Source organism: Metschnikowia bicuspidata (assembly GCF_001664035.1).
Source record: "Metschnikowia bicuspidata var. bicuspidata NRRL YB-4993 chromosome Unknown METBIscaffold_1, whole genome shotgun sequence".
Taxonomy (NCBI): Eukaryota; Fungi; Ascomycota; class Pichiomycetes; order Serinales; family Metschnikowiaceae; genus Metschnikowia; species Metschnikowia bicuspidata.
The window spans coordinates 3431576-3447579 of NW_017387731.1; the positions used below are offsets into that span (position 1 = coordinate 3431576).

Sequence of the window (16004 nt, forward strand, 5' to 3'; positions counted from 1 at the left end):
CGTCTACGGCCGCCCGCCAGGCGACCCGCTCGGCCCGCCGGGCCACGCCGCGCCGCTCGCCGCCACCGCCCTGCCGCCGCACCCCTCCGGCTACGCCGTCACCGCCGCGCCCGGCTACTCGGGCTACGCGGCCTACGCCACGCCCTACGGCGCCGCGGCCCGCCCGCCGCCGCCGCGGCTCCAGGTCGCCGTGGCCACCATCGCCCACGTGCACGTGCGCAGCCTGTTCCGCCCGCTCCGCGCCATCAAGACCCACGCGGGCGCCCCGCGCCCGGCCGCCGTGTGCGTGCCCAAAGCCACGCGGCCGCCCGCCTCGCGGCCCAAGGAGCCCGTGCGCCGCCGCGACGCGGCCGGGCGTCGCCCGCCACGCCCGCCCGCGCCCAAGGACGTGCCGGACCAGCACCGCGCCAAGCCCGCGGTGGCCGTCCTGGCGTTGGTGGCCAGCGCGTTGCGCGGCGGGCCCGCGGCGCCGCACGGCCGCACGCTCGCGGAGATCCTCGACCGCATCAGGGACCTCTACCCGTACTTCCGCTTCTGCCCGGACGGCTGGCAGTTCCCGGTGGCGCACAGCGTGCGCCTCCACCGGATGTTTGTCGCCGTGGCCACGCCGCCCGCGCGGGCCGACTGGCGCTACGCCGTCGACCACGCGTACCTTGCGGAGCGCGACCGCGTGCGCCGCCGCCAGCAGGAGACTGCCGTGGCCCGGGCCAAGGACGCGGCGCTCCGTGCCGCGGACTTCCGCGTGCGCCCGGCGGGCACCCCGTACGGCGGCCCCGGCGGGCCCCTGGCGGGCGCCGGGTTGCAGCGGCCGCGGGGCATGGCGGACTTCGCCGGCGACACGCGGCGCGACGGGCCCCACGGCAAGGCCGCGCCGTTCTTCCAGCGCCGGCCCGCGGACTTCCGCCCGCCGGACGCGGAGCGGTTCCAGGCCACGATCAAGGACCAGCTCGCGGCGAACCGCGCCAAGGCGGCGCCGTCGCTCGGCGCGCCCACCGCGGTGCGGCAGCTCGGGAAGCCGCCCAGCTCCATGGGCGCTGTGCACGCGAAGGCCCGCGTGCCGGGCCTGGCCCTGGCGCCCGCGCCGCCGGCGATGAGCGGCGACACCAAGAGGTCCTTGGGCTACTTGCAGAAGGAGTTGTTCACGCTCTACAAGGCGCGCAGCCTCACGTACAACACGGGCGTGACCACGGAGATCATCACCAAGGCGTTGGCCACCACCATCGCGCAGGTCAACACCATTGGCGCCAAGGCCGGCTGCGGCGACAACGCGTTGAGCTTCTTGGTGGAGAAGGCGCCGCAGCAGGTCAGCAAGATCTTGGACATTGCCTTGACCAAGTCCATCAAGGAGACGCAGGCGGCCGGGCTGCCCGGCGGCACGCCGCCGTCCGCGGGCTCCGGCCCGCCCAAGCCGTCCTCCGGGGGCACGGCGCCGCCCGCGGCTGCGTCCCCCAAGGTCCCTGGCCCGCCGCGTGCGCCGTACGTGGGGCTCTCGAAGCCACAGAGCTTCTCCAAGCCTGCCACGTTTGCCCGCCCGCTGCACTCCGCGGCCAGTAGGCCTCGGCCCGACAAGCGGCCCGCCGAGGACGCGGACGCCGGCGTCAGGAAGAGCCCGCGGCCCGACGCCTCCAGTGGGGGGAGCTGACCGCGCCGGGGCGCCTGTGTGCTGCAGTGTCCCGGTGTTGGGAGACCCCCGCCTGGACGCCTCGAGGGCCCCGCAATGTGTTGAGGACGGTCGATGTCTGCATGTGTCGAGGGCGTTGCGAGGATCGTGGTGTGTCTTGATTATTCACTGCGCTTCGCGCATCAGATGGTGTGTCGATGATTCTACGTTGGCTCGATGGCCCCAGTGGACGCGATGTTCTGTGTATTTCAGGGTGCTCTGAAACTCGCTGTCCTTTATGCATTTCACAGTGCTGTGGACCTCACACTACTTTATGCATTTCACGGTGCCGTGGATCTCACGGTGCTTTGTGGGTTTCGCAGTGCTGTGTACCGGTGCTTTAAGCATTTCACAGTGCCGTGGACCTCACGCTGCTTTATGCATTTCACGGTGCCGTGTACCGGTGCTTTATCCATTTCACAGTGCCAGTCGCCAAAGATTCAGGATTTCTGGATCTATGGGCGCTATAGTCTTCTGGAGTGGCCCAAGTTTTGTGGACTTGTTACAGTTCCAAGAATCTCATCCAAGTCCAATGATCTCACGACGTTTCGATGGTCTTGTGATGTTTGGGTGTCTGGGTGTTTTGGTGACCCGCAGGTACTTGGTGGTTCCTGGCGGAATCTCACGCCGTCTCTTGCACTTCAGAGTGGCTCGTGGATCGAAGATATGGCGGGAACATCTCCGAACGGTCGGGGAGTCTCCAGAACTTCAGAACATCTCTCCGGCCTCCTACTAATTCCAGCATGTACCCACGTGATCGTCGCCACATGCTGCCATTGGCACCATGCTTCCACGTCGCCCCCTACAATTGTCGGTGTGGCCAGAAGTCCAGCATGAAAACACAATGCTCGTGGCTACACGGACGCGCAAGCCCCATTTCGCACCCATTGCAGACATGTTCCTTGAGCGCACTGTTCCGTCAACCCGGCCAGGAAACCTGAAAAAAACGCCTCAAATCGAACGAAGAAAAGGGCTTCTCCGCCATCAAACCGCCCAAGGTGGATGCATCGCTGCCCGCCCAATTTTGGGCCCTGTCTGGGCATTCCGCCTGGCCTCATCCCAGCGTGTCCTGCAGACAGTGCCCGGGGCCTCGCGCTCTTGAGGTGGCGATCGCTCAACTCCCCGGCTGGCACCCTCCATCCACAATCCTACCCGGCGTCATCCCCAGCACATCCATCGATTTTTGGCCAGAGTCCGCAACAAACAAACAAGCAGCCTCATTTCGTTCCCCGTGCTGCCCTGCTTGAAATTCCTGCCCCCTTTCGACGCAACACCTCGCACCCCCAGCCTCACGCCCGCTCAGCCTAGAAAAGCCGCCTGAATCTCGGATTCCACCTCACAAAATGAACACCATCGCCAGCCAGTATACACACGCGGCGCAGTCCCAACTCCACAACGAGTACAGCACGGGCACAGCCAACTTGGCTGCGTCGACGCCGCAATTGCTGTTGGCGCCCAGCATCGAAGTGCCGCAGATCCTGAAACCCGCCGAGTTCTTGCGGGCCCATACAGACCACGCCGCCAACCCGGACTGCAAAATCAAAATTGCGCACGGCACCACGACCTTGGCGTTCCGCTTCCAGGGCGGCATTGTGGTTGCCGTCGATTCGCGTGCCACGGCCGGGAACTGGGTTGCATCGCAGACCGTCAACAAGGTGATCCGAATCAACCCGTTTTTGTTGGGCACAATGGCCGGAGGCGCCGCGGACTGCCAGTACTGGGAGACCTGGTTGGGCACGCAGTGCCGCTTGCACGAGTTGCGTGAGAAGGAGCGCATCTCCGTGGCCGCCGCCCTGAAGATCTTGGGCAACTTGGTCTACCAGTACAAAGGCATGGGCTTGTCCATGGGCACCATGGTGTGCGGGTACACGAAGAAGGAGGGCCCTGCAATCTACTACGTGGACTCCGACGGTACCAGAATGAAAGGGGACATGTTCTGTGTGGGGTCGGGCCAGACCTTCGCCTACGGTGTCTTGGACTCCGAGTACAACTGGGACATGTCCGTCGAGGACGCCTTGTACTTGGGCAAGAGATCCATCTTGGCCGCTGCGCACAGAGACGCCTTCTCGGGAGGCTCCATCAACTTGTACCACGTGACCGAGAGCGGGTGGGTGTACCACGGCAACCACAACGTCGGCGACATCTTCTACGACATCAAAGAGACCGAGAAGTCGTTCAACAATGTCGACGGATGAGGCGCTGTGCAGCGCGCGGCCCGCACTCTCGCTTCCCAGCCCCGCGAGCCGGGTTTTTGGCCACCAGCCGCCGAGGGCATCCCGATGCGCAGCGGAGAGCTTCGTGTGGTCAATTGACGTGGCCGGGGAAGCTGGGTCGCCGCGGCCAGGAGCCGTTCCGTTGCAAGCATCCGCTCCAGTACGCGAGTGAAGCCGGCAAGTAGTGTAGATACGGCACAATAAAAGAGATCATCAATGGCGCCACCGCGGGCCCTCGGCCGACCAGCGATTCGGGATGCCGCCGCCAAACTGCTTCGGTGCCGGGCCAATACCCCCGGCCGGGGCACGGTGTCCTGCACACGGAGAGGGCACGCGCCCTAGTGGCGCGGCGGCACGTGACGCGGCCGGCGTGCACCGCACGTCCGCTCCCATCGCGCGCACCACCCGGCCTTGGTAAAAAAATTCATCTTTGGCCCCGCCATTCTTTCATCCATCAAATACAGCCAAAATGTCCGCTCAAAACCCTATGCGTGAGTTGCGTATCGAGAAGTTGGTCTTGAACATCTGTGTCGGTGAGTCCGGTGACAGATTGACCAGAGCCTCCAAGGTTTTGGAGCAGTTGTCTGGTCAGACCCCAGTCCACTCCAAAGCCAGATACACGGTCAGAACTTTCGGTATCAGAAGAAACGAAAAGATCTCCGTGCACGTGACCATCAGAGGCCCCAAGGCCGAGGAGATCTTGGAGAGAGGTCTCAGAGTCAAGGAGTTCCAGTTGAAGAAGAGAAACTTCTCTGCCACCGGTAACTTCGGTTTCGGTATCGACGAGCACATTGACTTGGGTATCAAGTACGACCCAGGTATCGGTATCTACGGTATGGACTTCTACGTTGTCATGGGCAGACACGGTGCCAGAGTCGCCAGAAGAAAGAGAGCCAGAGGTGTCATTGGCAACTCGCACAAGACCAACCAGGAGGAGTCCATTGTCTGGTTCAAGCAGAAGTACGACGCCGACGTCTTGGAGAAGTAGATTCGTGGCTTCCCCTTATTTTCTAATGGAATATTGCACATGTTGAGAGAGTTGTAGGTTGTAGTAGAGCGTCGTAGGTTCGGGGTATTCGAGTCTCTGTTCTTCGGACGTTGGAAGGGGCTGTTGGAGATACAGGCTTAATTTGCAGGTCCCAGTGCCGTGTTTTCCGGATTATAGAGTCTCTTATCCTCGGATGTTGGAAGGGGCTTTTGGATCTACAGTCTGTATTTTGCAGATCCCAGCGCCGTATTATGGATTATAGAGTCTCTTTTCTTCGGATGTTGGAAGCCGGGACTTTTTGGATCTATAGGCCGGAATTTCTGGGCTTCGAAGCCTCTATCTTCAGCAATTAAAAGCCGGGACTTTTTGGGGAGCTCACCAAAACCACATACGGACATGCCGTCCCCGGCTCACTGAAGATAAGAGCCTCGGTTTGCCAATCCCATCCGTACATGAAATGTTGGCCCCGGCCACGTCGTTGTGGACCTTCATAAACAAAGCTCGTCCGTTGCCGCAATCTTCAAGACATTTATGGAAGACGATGCGAGTTCCAGAAAATACACACCATAAGCTGCCTCTACCCTCTGGGTTGGAGCGTCTGCTACAGGAGACTTCCCGGAATCAACCACGTCGAACTAAATCTGTATACAGATGCCCGGCCGAAGAATGGGCCTTTTGGCTTCTGGCTGAGCACTTAGAAACGGTCAGGCTATTTGTTTAATTTTATAATTACGTTTCGACAGGTGGACCTACAGAATAAACCAGACGGTCGACAAAGTAGGGCCGGCTCGTTCCTTGCCAGCACGAAGAAGGCATGGAGGGCCTCGACGGATTGGTCGCTTTTTGGGTCTTCTAGTCGCTCGAATAGATGACGAAAGTGTTTTGTTGCGGCGTTCGTTTGAGTTGGGTCCACCGGTTCGAGAATGCACTAATCAGATGATCTGCTGAGATTTACTAGGCGATGAACAAAAACCTCGTATTTCTATTTACACTAAACCACGCTGCAAATTTCGAAAGCATATGTTAGACCTGGGCCTTGGCAACTGGCACAGCCATTCTCGGCTGTTGTCATTGAATCAAGGTGTCGGTATCTACTAACCATGTATAATTTCTCAATATTACTCATTACAATAGATGAGATATGATAAAGTAATCGTGTAAGCTAAACTTGATTTTTTCGATCTTGTTCCGTCTAGCCAACTATATCAGATATATAAATTGTTTTTATAATTCATGTTGAATTCTCGAAAACCTATATATTCAGGTTTCCTCCTTTTTTTTAATACTTCGCACAACTCAGTCGTATTTGTCGCAGACATTACCTTTATTTTGAATGTGTATAATCATGCATTGTTTGCTGAAACAATAGCGCGATTGCTGTGAATTCCCATTGAGTGCAGCAATATTATACTATCAGCATTACAATCCAAAGGTTGTCTTTGTTGAAGCCCCGTACTTGAGATATCTCGTAGATTATTCGACCATGCGCATTCATTCAAGGACTCGAATATCTAAGCAAACTGCATCTCGACGCTGGATCCATGTTTACAAGCATTCGTTTGCAAGAAGGCTGGTCTTTATTAATATGCCTCTAGCTACGCCCTTTCATAAACGGACCGAAACGAAAACAACGGCAGAAGCCAGGGTCCAGCCGGGCAAGGCGCGTCACGTGACGTGCCTGTCTCGTTATCAGCTCCAGGGCCCCCAGCCCGTCTCTCTTCATCACCATGCTTTCTCTTGACTCCGACCCCCTAGACTACTTACCATGTATGTTACATAATCCTTGAAGCCGCAAGTGTGGTCTTGGCTCTTTTTCATGTGCCCTCCGGCCTCTGGGTCTGAACTATAATCTTAGACTCGACGAAGAGCCCCAATCTACCGAACCCCAAGATACAATACAATTTTCGGCAGAACGTATCAAGATACAAAAGCTGCATCAAAGCACACTAAATCATAGAAGCTACATCGCAACACATATGAAAGCTAAATCAAAGCACATCAAAGCACATCAAAGTACATCAAAGTACATCAAAGTACATCAAAGTACACCACAGTACACCACAGTACACCCTCTTTTGAATCCACACACCTACTAACCAGCAGATATCGATGGAACCATCACAGACACAGAAAGACAGGCCGTGGAGCAGCTCATCCGCGCCGAAACGCCGGCAGAGCCAGGCATGCTCCATTCCCGGCTCGGCGAGTTGGCCCCGCTTTCCGAAAACAGGTCCTTGTTGATGCGTGACATGGAGCGCTTCGAGCTCGACTACTCGGACGGCTTGGTGCCGGAGACGTTCGTTTCGGGCGGTGTCTCCATGGACAGATATACCGATTTCGGGCCCGACCACGACTTCAGCTATGACCAGATGTACACGGCCTTGCTGTATTCGGTCCTACGAGACCGCAATGCGCAGTTGGCGGCCGAGCACTCTGCAGAGAGGGCACATGCGCAGAAAGAGGCCTGTGAGAGCATGAGACAAGTGGAGAGTCTGCAGAGAGACTTGCTTGTGCGGAAGCGAGAGCGCACCGAGGAGCTCAATCTGGCCAGGGAAGCGAAGCAAATGCAGTTCCAGCCGGTGGACGGGTATTTGGAGCAGCGGTGGAAAGACGGGATTAAGGGCATCGTGGACACGGGCATCGAGAGGCACGCCGGCCCGTGAGTATCTGGCGGGAGCCGAGGAGCACTGTGGGCAGCACGTGTTTCTGCGGTGAGGTATTTATTCTAATGGTAGGAACTTGATTGTGACGACGGTGGTGAGCTTCGTGTAGAGTGAGGCGCGGCCGAGAGCTGGGGTATGCGGCGAGAATAGTATGTATAATCTGGGGCGATTCCATGCGAGAAGGGACAAGGTTGGAAGAAGCGGGGATCCTTGACCTCACGAGGCATATGATCTTGGTCCAGCAAGTTTTGTGCCTGGGCAAGTATTTGGCATCCTCAAGTATTTGGCATCGTCGAGTATTCGGCATCCAGCAAGTCATTTTCATTCAACTAGAAGTATGTGTCATTCAACTAGCAGTATTTCTCATTCCAGCAATATTGTCATTCAGCTAGCAATAATTGTCTCTCAACTAGCAGTATTTCTCAGTCAACCCGCAGTTTTTCCACGAGAATTGGCATCCAGCAAGATTTGGCATCCAGCAAGTAATTTTCGTTCAACTAAAAGTATTTGTCACTCAACTAGCAGTATTTCTCATTTTACCAAAATATTTCCCATTCAACCATCAGGATCTCCCATTCAACCAGCAGTATACGGCACCACCCAGAACTGTTCTCGACTACTCACTACGGCCAGAGGTTCTCTAGACCATTCAATGTAAGGACATCTGCATCGTCGCTCCGGCCCGATAAGACGTCCTCTCCAGCCGCACAAACAATTAGCATTCGTTCAGCTGAAAAATACTTCTTCCCGCATCTGCAAGACAAACATACATACCGCTCTGTATACCGACACCCCGGACTCGTGGAGAATCTGCATTCACTTTCAACCGAGGCATCGAGGGTAAGAAACCGGCAGGTCCGTGGACTTGGCCACTACACTAAACACGCCGATGTACGACGGCTGTCCGGCTCCCGTGGACCTCCAGGCACAAGTATCGGTCCAGCCTCCCGCATAAAAATCCAGTAAATACCAACAGGCATGCCCCAATCATGCCGCAAACTATATCAAGCATCGAGCCTCAATCAGATAAGGGCTGAGACGACTACGAGCATCGGCACACGCGCCAGAAAACCGCCCACTTGGGCCAGAGCTTTGCTCCCCCCTCAGCTTCCACGCGTGTTTCCGCATCGTCACGTCAATGCTTTTGTTTTTTTGTTGAGTCGCTGGTCGGCCTTGGAACTGCCCACATTGACGATCCGAGGGCACCCGTCGCGGTGCTTCTCCTGGACAACGCATTCGTGGCAATAGTAGGCGGGCGAGCCCCTGTCCGGGCCTTCGCCAAAGTGGTTTCCGCAGAGAATGCACCGCAGGGCCAAATGGCCAAAAGAACAGCCGTCACAGACCTGGGCTTTTGCCGAAGGCTTGACGAGCGAGTCGCAGATGGGACATTTGCCGTCACACTGCAGGCACAAGAAGCCGAAGTGCGTGCCGGGCCGCTTCATGCACTGGACGAGGTCGAACTGGTGCCGAGACATGGATTTGGGCTCGAGGCAGGGGCGATGGGTGGGATCTGGGGCGGCGGTCTGGGGGAAACGGCCACGAGCCGAGATGTCGAGATGGGGTCACGTGACCGGCACGTGACCGGCCCGGGGCGCCCGTCCAGGCGGCGCCCCCGGCGGCCGGGCGGGCTGTGGCGGCGTCCGGCGGCACGGGGCGGGCCTGCGTTCTCATCCCCCTTTTTTCGGTCATTTTTCTTGCTCTTTTCGGTGGCGTAGGTGGCGTGCTAGATGCGGCTCGATGCGGCTCGATGCGGCTCGATGAGGGTCGATGCGGCTCGATGGACCAGGCATATATACGGGCCTGGCTACACGGTCTTTCACCCCATCTGGCCCATTTCAAGCGTTCCAGCCCGCAGGCCCCTGGGACCAATTTTCCCAAAAAAACAAACACAAACACAGCCCACAGCCCCGCCCGGCCCCGTTGCCCGCTGCCCAATGGAGTGCCCCATATGCCTCGATGCGATGAGCCCATCGTCCATTGTGGGCCGGATTCTGGGCTGCTTGCACGCGTACCACCAGCCCTGCGTCATGCAGTGGCTGCAGCTCCTGAACCGGTGCCCGACGTGCCGCAAGCCGTTCTACGAAATCGAGTTTGTGGCGCCCGCAGCGCCCGCCCGCGTCATCAAGCGCATCGCGTTCAAAGATAAGCTTTTGGCCTCCGATGCCATCGACCACATCCCGGCCGAGTTCGTGATTCCGCCGCCGGTGTATGGCGCGGCCGCCGGGGCATCGCGCGATGCCCGCGACGACGCCGTGCTGCCGCAGAACGGCGTCTGCCTCATCTGTTCCAGTGCCCAATATTCGCAGGCCCGGCACGCCATGCTTTCGTGCATAGGCTGCGGCGGCCACTTCCACGCGCCGTGCTTGGGCCTCGGGGCCGGCGGCTCGTGGTTCTGTCCGTTTTGCGACTGCCGCCAGGAAATCCCCGGGTACGCCCGGCCCGCCACGGCCCGGCCCGGGCCTGTTTCTGGATGGCCGCATTCCGGGCCTCGCCGGCCGCCGCCTGCGGTCGCCAGAGAGACCAGTTCCGCCCGGCGCGGCCGGCGTTTGCTCTCCGAGGCGCTGGGGCCGGATTCCGCCGGATCGGGGCCGGACCGAGGCCCCTGGGAAGACGGGAACACGGACCCCGGGCCGCGGCCAGCATACGCCGGGCCGGGGCGGATGCGGGCCGCCTGGAACGGCGGTGTTTTGCTCCGGCGCCAGGCACGCGAGCTCCAGACCTTGACGCCCGAGGAGAGGTCGGCGTGGGCCGTTCTCGAAGACGCCCGCTGCGGGAACATGGGCGGCGGTGTGGAAAGCGTGGTTGCAGGGCCCAGCACCCGGCGAAAGCGCCGCCGGCCACGCTTGCCGGGCGCTCGTGGCGACTCCGGGGGTTCAGGGGGGACCGGTGCCAATTTGGGTGCCAATTTGGGTGCCAATTTGGGTGCCAATTTGGGTGCCAATTTGGGTGCAAATTTGGGTGCAAATTTGGGTGCAAATTTGGGTGCAAATTTGGGTGAACCTCTGGATCTAAATCCAGGTCTAACTTTGGGTGCATCTCTGGGTGCAACTGTGGGTTTATGTCCGGGTGCATCTCTAGATTCAAATCCAGGTCCAACTTTGGGTGTAACTCCGGGTCCAGCTCTGGCCCCATCTCCGGGCCCATCTCCAGATCCATCTCCCGATCAAAATCGAGATACACTCCCATATTCAAGCACAGAACCAGATCCCCCCGGCGCCCTGGACAATGCTTCTCGCCCAAGCCACAGCCGGATTGCCCTGCTCATGACCCAAATCAAGGCACGCCTGATCACGGGGCTTCCGCCCAGATTCCCCACCGCCAACACCCCGCCACAGCAGTCTTCCAGCCCCCCATCCAATGACCCCAGGCCGCTCCTGCAAAATCACAGCGATTCATCAAAAAGCCCTCGCGGGCCGAACAGCCCGGTCGTTTCTTCGGCAAGCCCTGAAGCCAAGCGATGGGGCACGGACCCTGGTCCTCGGCCCTTGACGCTCCTTGAAAAGCTGATGGTGCAGACTCACGTGAGGAATATTCTCCGTCCGCTTTATCGGGGACAGGGAACAAGGCGCATCTCCACCGAGGATGAATACGTGCGTATCAACAGAAGCCTTTCCCGGCAAATCTACTCCCATATCTCGTCCTTGTGCACGTCGCAGGGCCCGCAGATCTACGTGGAGCTATTCCAGGGTGAGCATGGCAAACTCAAGCGCTTGGTGGATGCTCACGTCGAGGGCTGGACCCACGACAACGTCTCCCTCGTGTCTCGGAAAGAGTGAGGGTTTATTAAGGCAGGTGTTGCAGTCGAGGGATATTCTGATGGAACTTTCTGTATTGTTGGGGGTTCTAAGGAAGATCCTATAATGTGAAGCTTCTGTATTGGTGATGTGGTTGCGTCCTGGCGCTTGTAGTAGTGTTTCTGTATTGGTACTGCTGTATTGGTACTGCTGTATTGGTACTGCCGTATTGGTACTGCCGTATTGGTACTGCTGTACTGGTACTGCTGTACTGGTACTGCTGACTGATGTATTGGTACTACTTCTGTATTAATGAACTTTAATTTGTATTCATGTTTGTCTTGGTTATGTTACTGTTTCGGTAACGTTTCCGTACTGATAATGTTTCTATATTGTAAAGCTTCTCTTTTGGAGTGTGAGTCCTTTTGATGTTTCTGTAATTCAACAAATTTGTATTAATGCAGATCTGCATCAATGCTGCTTCGTTTGGGAATAGCACAATGCTCTTCCGCTAGCTCTTACTATGCCATGGCTTCTAAAAAGAACATACGACTGATTGAAATGTTCCATTCCCACCTACGGGTCAGTTTATATTCACGCCAAAGCTAGACACCCCAGCGGGCCAAAAATGTCTTTATTCTCGTGATCAGCCAGCTGTACAAAAGGACGTTCGCATGTATTCCTCCATTTTCTGCTGTCGGAGAGTCGACTGATACTCCAGTGGCCGAATCGTTCTGCTGCTACCTACCTCCAAACTATTCAAATGCCTTCTGTGGCCAACAACTTTTGGTCAATTAATCAATGCTTTCTGTAGAACAAGAAGATAATCCAGATGAATGTATATCGGTAGCATTGCACACGTATCCATGTACTTATGGTCGCTTTTGGGTTTGTGAAAGGAGGGGCCCTTTTTACGGACAAGCACAGAGGATGGGTTCTAAAGTCCAAGAATCAAAAAGACACTTTTGCGGCTATTCGGCCCTTACGACAATTACTGCAAAGCATATATTCGCTTAGTCGGTTTCACAGCTATGAGCTTGGCCGTTTTAATAGCGACAACACGCCATCCTTCCACCAAAACAGCGAGGATATCATGTTTCAGAGACAGTTCTGAATTCATCTTCTCCTGGGCCCCCTAGGCTTGGAAAACTTCATCCTCGAGTCGCCAGTCACGGGTGTGTCCGTCACATCCTTTTTCTCAAGCGCAAGAGTATCAATTTCGTCGAAGTCGCCCACTTCCATCGTCTCCACGATTTCCTGATCGGGCAAATAATCATTCTTCAAATGGGAAAGCAACCCTTGCTTGTTGGCGGCATACATGATCCGGGACTTCACCTTACATCCCGAAGGACACGCGTAAATAAATGCCAATTTCCCCTGTTCGTAGCCGTACAACACGTATGCTGGGCTGGATTGCAGACCCTCGGCCACACTCAGAGAAATGGCATCCACTAAATTGTTGACTGTAACTCCGGAGACTTCTGCACTAAGGCTCAAAGTTTCCGCGTCTGTGTCGATGTTCATCACCACCAACTTGGAGTATAGGTCCGAGCGAAGAAGGCAGTCGAGGTCCAGCTCGATCTTGAAAAACAACGAGGTTTCTTTCTGCGTATCCATGGACGGAAGCTCCCTCTTATATGCGCTGGCAGATGAATGTGAAAGGGTCAAGTTCTGCAAAGAGTCGAGGGTCTGCAAGTCCCTTTCCTTGGCCGTCAAAGTGGAACTCTGGTCTGGCTCCAGAACGGCACGTCCGAACTCCTCGTGGTCCAATTCTCTTAACTCCGAGAACTCAACAGTATTCTTCTTCGAGAACTTCGTACCTAATTGCTGAAGCAAGGTGTTCTTGGTGGACGCAAAGAGCATTTTCTGTCTGATCGGAGCCAGGTCCGGAATGAAGCTGACAAAATAGCCTTCATGCGAGGCATTCGGAGAAATGATTGCAAATTTGGGCTCTGGAAATTCCGCAGAGAAGTGGTCTTTAAGAGCATCCAACACACAGTTGATTTGGGTGTTGGAGGGACTCTCGAATGACTCGTCCACCACCAATTGCGTGGAGTCTTGAGAAAGCGTGATCACCAATGCAGCCGACTGGGAGCCATTGGCGAGGTCTATGAGTTCGCTACTTGCCTTGATACCGGATTGGGTCGACATTTGTTCAGTTGTTGTCTTGATGTCGCGTTCTCTGAAAGCGGCAACACTCGTCAATGTGCGCACTGCAATGTAAGGCAACGCAAGGCAATGTGGTGTGGCGCGGTGGAGCCTGCGCCAGATCAAGCACTCGTGCCTTTGGCTCGAAACGCGAATCAGTAACTGGGGCGCGTCCATCAAAATAGAAACAACAACAGAAGACACCAGCAACGCCTTGTATGCCCTCAACTGTGCCGGGTTACATTTCAAGAAAGGGAGCTTCTCAATAATTTCATCTGGATCCATTGTGGACTCTTGATTCATTCTATCTACTGTCTCAAGAAAGCACCACTGAGACCTATCTTTACACACCCAAGCCATGGGACTCCTCGATTTTTTGGCCCTTGGGACTGGTGCAGCGTCTGAAAATATTCCGACTTTTCGTCGGGGCTCTGGCCGAGACGCCGTCGATCTACAAGTGCGCTCTTTGCTCTATCTTTTCAAAAGACTACGTGTGAATCGCCTAGCTTCGTTTTCTCTGGGAGAAACACTCAAGTACACCGACGGAAAACTGTGGGACCAGCTGCTGATTTCTCACGAGGCCGAAATCAAGAAACTAGATAAAGCGTATAACTTGAGCGGATTCCAGAAAGTCCTAGTCGAGGACGAGCACCGGGTCTTGATCGACTGGCCGAAAAACAAGTTTCGGGCCCTATGTATTCTTTCGGAATACCCCGCCATGTCGCTGAATTCTTCAAACGCCGCTTTTGAAGAAAACGCTTTGCCCGTTTTCCTGGACTACAAGGAGCGGTCCACTCACAGCTTTGCATTCTCTATTTTGCCGGTCAAAACCAGTACTTCCACGCGTGATTTGGCATTGGACCTTGCCCAGTCTTTGTTATACTACGAGCATCACTCCTATGTTTCCCTCATGTCCAGACTCCAAACTGCAGAGAAGGCAATCGCCAAGTTTTGTGGTGCAGATATCAAGATGGTCGAGTTGAGTGAGGCAACGAAGGCCGACATTGTGCATGAATACTTGAAGCAGTTGGCCTTTCTTGTGCAGCTAGTTCGAATCTACCAGCAGTATGTCAACCCAAAAGACTCCGAAACGCCTCTGAGCTCTCCAAAAAAAGCCGCAGTCGCCGACCAGCCTCGTGCCTTACGCCCCGCAAAATCCTTTCTGCAGCTTCCAAATGCAGCCAGCTCTCCCCTGAGACCTTCACTAAGCCCCAAGAAATCGATGGCCAGCTTGAGCGGCAGTCCCAAAAAGCTGATGGGGGATATCAGTTCCGGAAATCCCGACGTGAGCCCTCGCAAACAGCTTCAGGCGCGGCCCTCGATCTCAAGTTTCAGGGCCAACGAAATATACAATCCCGTGACCTCCCCGCCCATTTCATGCACCAACTCTGAGAATAAACGCATGGGCTCGGGTGTGTTGCTGAGCCACCTGTCTGAGTCCGGGCGAGAAACCACCGAGTTGTGGGAGAAGTGCAAAGCATCAATACGCGAGAAGCTAGCGAAGGAAAAAGAGCAGCTTGGTAAAGCATAGACCTGGAGTGCAGGTGTATGGGCCGACGCGCTTTTCCTTCTCTACATATGGCAATGGAAGATGGTTTTTCCCTCTTCAGTAATTCAACGCGGACTCACTCACGAGGTGGATTCGCATCTCGCGTCCCCTCGCAGAACCGTGCGTCCGCGCGACTTGCAGGGCCACACTCACCAGGCACCTCTCGTCTGTCACTTCAAATAAAGAGCCATCTGCATAACCAACGATCTGCATAGTCTACTGATCTGCATGATGCTTAGCAGTCTAATAAAACGCAATGTTCCAAAGAGGCTCTTCTCCATTTCCAGGGCCCATAATGATCTATTCGGCGGGGGCAAAACCATAAACCAGGGCAAGCACATGATGGCTCCAGGCAATAAGCTGGAGGCCGTGGGAAACCCGGTTGATCTCATCAAGAAAAACGACATTCTCATGTACTCACAGAAGCCGATCAACTACATCGAGTCAGTCAAACCCAACGGGTTCCACTTGGCGAACAACATGCTCATCACGTCCCCCAGCGAAAAAGGCGATGTAATAGGCGCCTTGCTCTTGGAGTCTGAGAGCTTCGAGGTCAATTTTTCCAACGGCGGATACAAGATGGTGAACGGGTTCATCGTGGAGTTCAGCGAGGAGCTTATTCTCAGCTTATTCTGCAAAGTGCATCCCAAGCCCGAGATCTTGGTTGTGGGGCTTGGCAAGAAGTCTCGTATGCTCCTGGAAAAAAACAGGCAGTTCTTGTCTGGCTTGGGCATCCAGCTAGAGTTGGGCGAACTGAGGCACGCGGCAAGGATCTACGACTTGCTCGCCACCGAGAGACCGGGCGTGATCTCTGCGTTGCTTTTGCCGCCAAACGCATAGGCGGGCGTTTCGTTTCTTGGGTCCCTGTATTAAATAGAATCGAGTCCCTGTATTAAATAGAATCGAGTCCCTGTATTAAATGAAATCGAGTCCCTGTAATAAATGAAATCGAGTCCCTGTATTAAATGAAATCGAGTCCCTGTATTAAATGAAATCGAGTCCCTGTATTAAATGAAATCAAGTCCCTGTATTAAATGAAATCGAGTCCC

The 16004-nt window shown here is 55.7% G+C and overlaps 11 protein-coding genes across 11 annotated transcripts in view; 9 read left to right on the forward strand and 2 right to left on the reverse strand.

Moving 5' to 3' along the window:
• FHL1 (Fhl1p) overlaps positions 1 to 1642 on the forward strand; it is a gene marked incomplete at both ends in the record, with an annotated part of 2995 nt that extends 1353 nt beyond the window's left edge. Inside the window, one exon of the mRNA XM_018853674.1 lies at positions 21 to 1642. Within this exon, the coding sequence (XP_018714312.1) occupies positions 21 to 1642 (1622 nt within the window). The remainder of the gene's footprint in view (positions 1 to 20) is intronic.
• Positions 1643 to 1740: 98 nt separating this feature from the next.
• METBIDRAFT_113718 (uncharacterized protein) lies at positions 1741 to 2571 on the forward strand. The gene has a single exon (XM_018853969.1). It carries the CDS (start codon positions 1838 to 1840, stop codon positions 2495 to 2497), a length of 660 nt encoding a protein of 219 aa, XP_018714313.1. The 5' UTR covers positions 1741 to 1837; the 3' UTR covers positions 2498 to 2571.
• PRE2 (proteasome core particle subunit beta 5) lies at positions 2551 to 4090 on the forward strand. The gene has a single exon (XM_018855577.1). The coding sequence runs from the start codon at positions 3004 to 3006 to the stop codon at positions 3853 to 3855; it is 852 nt and encodes a 283-aa protein (XP_018714314.1). The 5' UTR covers positions 2551 to 3003; the 3' UTR covers positions 3856 to 4090.
• An 8-nt stretch (positions 4091 to 4098) lies between these two features.
• RPL11 (60S ribosomal protein uL5) lies at positions 4099 to 5089 on the forward strand. Its single transcript, XM_018853973.1, has one exon. The coding sequence runs from the start codon at positions 4343 to 4345 to the stop codon at positions 4859 to 4861; it is 519 nt and encodes a 172-aa protein (XP_018714315.1). The 5' UTR covers positions 4099 to 4342; the 3' UTR covers positions 4862 to 5089.
• A 1203-nt stretch (positions 5090 to 6292) lies between these two features.
• On the forward strand, positions 6293 to 7907 carry METBIDRAFT_30224 (uncharacterized protein). Its single transcript, XM_018855578.1, has 2 exons — positions 6293 to 6628; positions 6965 to 7907. Exons 1-2 carry the CDS (start codon positions 6589 to 6591, stop codon positions 7522 to 7524), a joined length of 600 nt encoding a protein of 199 aa, XP_018714316.1. The 5' UTR covers positions 6293 to 6588; the 3' UTR covers positions 7525 to 7907.
• METBIDRAFT_113824 (uncharacterized protein) lies at positions 7612 to 8411 on the forward strand. The gene is made up of 2 exons (XM_018853971.1): positions 7612 to 7880; positions 7941 to 8411. The coding sequence occupies exons 1-2, from the start codon at positions 7698 to 7700 to the stop codon at positions 8166 to 8168; spliced, it is 411 nt and encodes a 136-aa protein (XP_018714317.1). The 5' UTR covers positions 7612 to 7697; the 3' UTR covers positions 8169 to 8411.
• Positions 8412 to 9031, reverse strand: METBIDRAFT_113825 (U2 snRNP complex subunit). Its single transcript, XM_018853972.1, has one exon. The coding sequence runs from the start codon at positions 8997 to 8999 to the stop codon at positions 8655 to 8657; it is 345 nt and encodes a 114-aa protein (XP_018714318.1). The 5' UTR covers positions 9000 to 9031; the 3' UTR covers positions 8412 to 8654.
• Positions 9032 to 9327: 296 nt separating this feature from the next.
• On the forward strand, positions 9328 to 11532 carry METBIDRAFT_30227 (ubiquitin-protein ligase). Its single transcript, XM_018855579.1, has one exon. It carries the CDS (start codon positions 9459 to 9461, stop codon positions 11298 to 11300), a length of 1842 nt encoding a protein of 613 aa, XP_018714319.1. The 5' UTR covers positions 9328 to 9458; the 3' UTR covers positions 11301 to 11532.
• Positions 11533 to 12374: 842 nt separating this feature from the next.
• Positions 12375 to 13409, reverse strand: METBIDRAFT_37161 (uncharacterized protein; the record flags this gene model as incomplete). Its single annotated transcript, XM_018856832.1, has 1 exon — positions 12375 to 13409. The coding sequence occupies one exon, from the start codon at positions 13407 to 13409 to the stop codon at positions 12375 to 12377; it is 1035 nt and encodes a 344-aa protein (XP_018714320.1).
• Positions 13410 to 13555: 146 nt separating this feature from the next.
• Positions 13556 to 15060, forward strand: METBIDRAFT_114121 (uncharacterized protein). The gene has a single exon (XM_018853978.1). It carries the CDS (start codon positions 13765 to 13767, stop codon positions 14935 to 14937), a length of 1173 nt encoding a protein of 390 aa, XP_018714321.1. The 5' UTR covers positions 13556 to 13764; the 3' UTR covers positions 14938 to 15060.
• A 126-nt stretch (positions 15061 to 15186) lies between these two features.
• Positions 15187 to 15795, forward strand: METBIDRAFT_35480 (uncharacterized protein; the record flags this gene model as incomplete). Its single annotated transcript, XM_018856613.1, has 1 exon — positions 15187 to 15795. The coding sequence occupies one exon, from the start codon at positions 15187 to 15189 to the stop codon at positions 15793 to 15795; it is 609 nt and encodes a 202-aa protein (XP_018714322.1).
• Between the last annotated feature and the right edge of the window lie 209 nt (positions 15796 to 16004).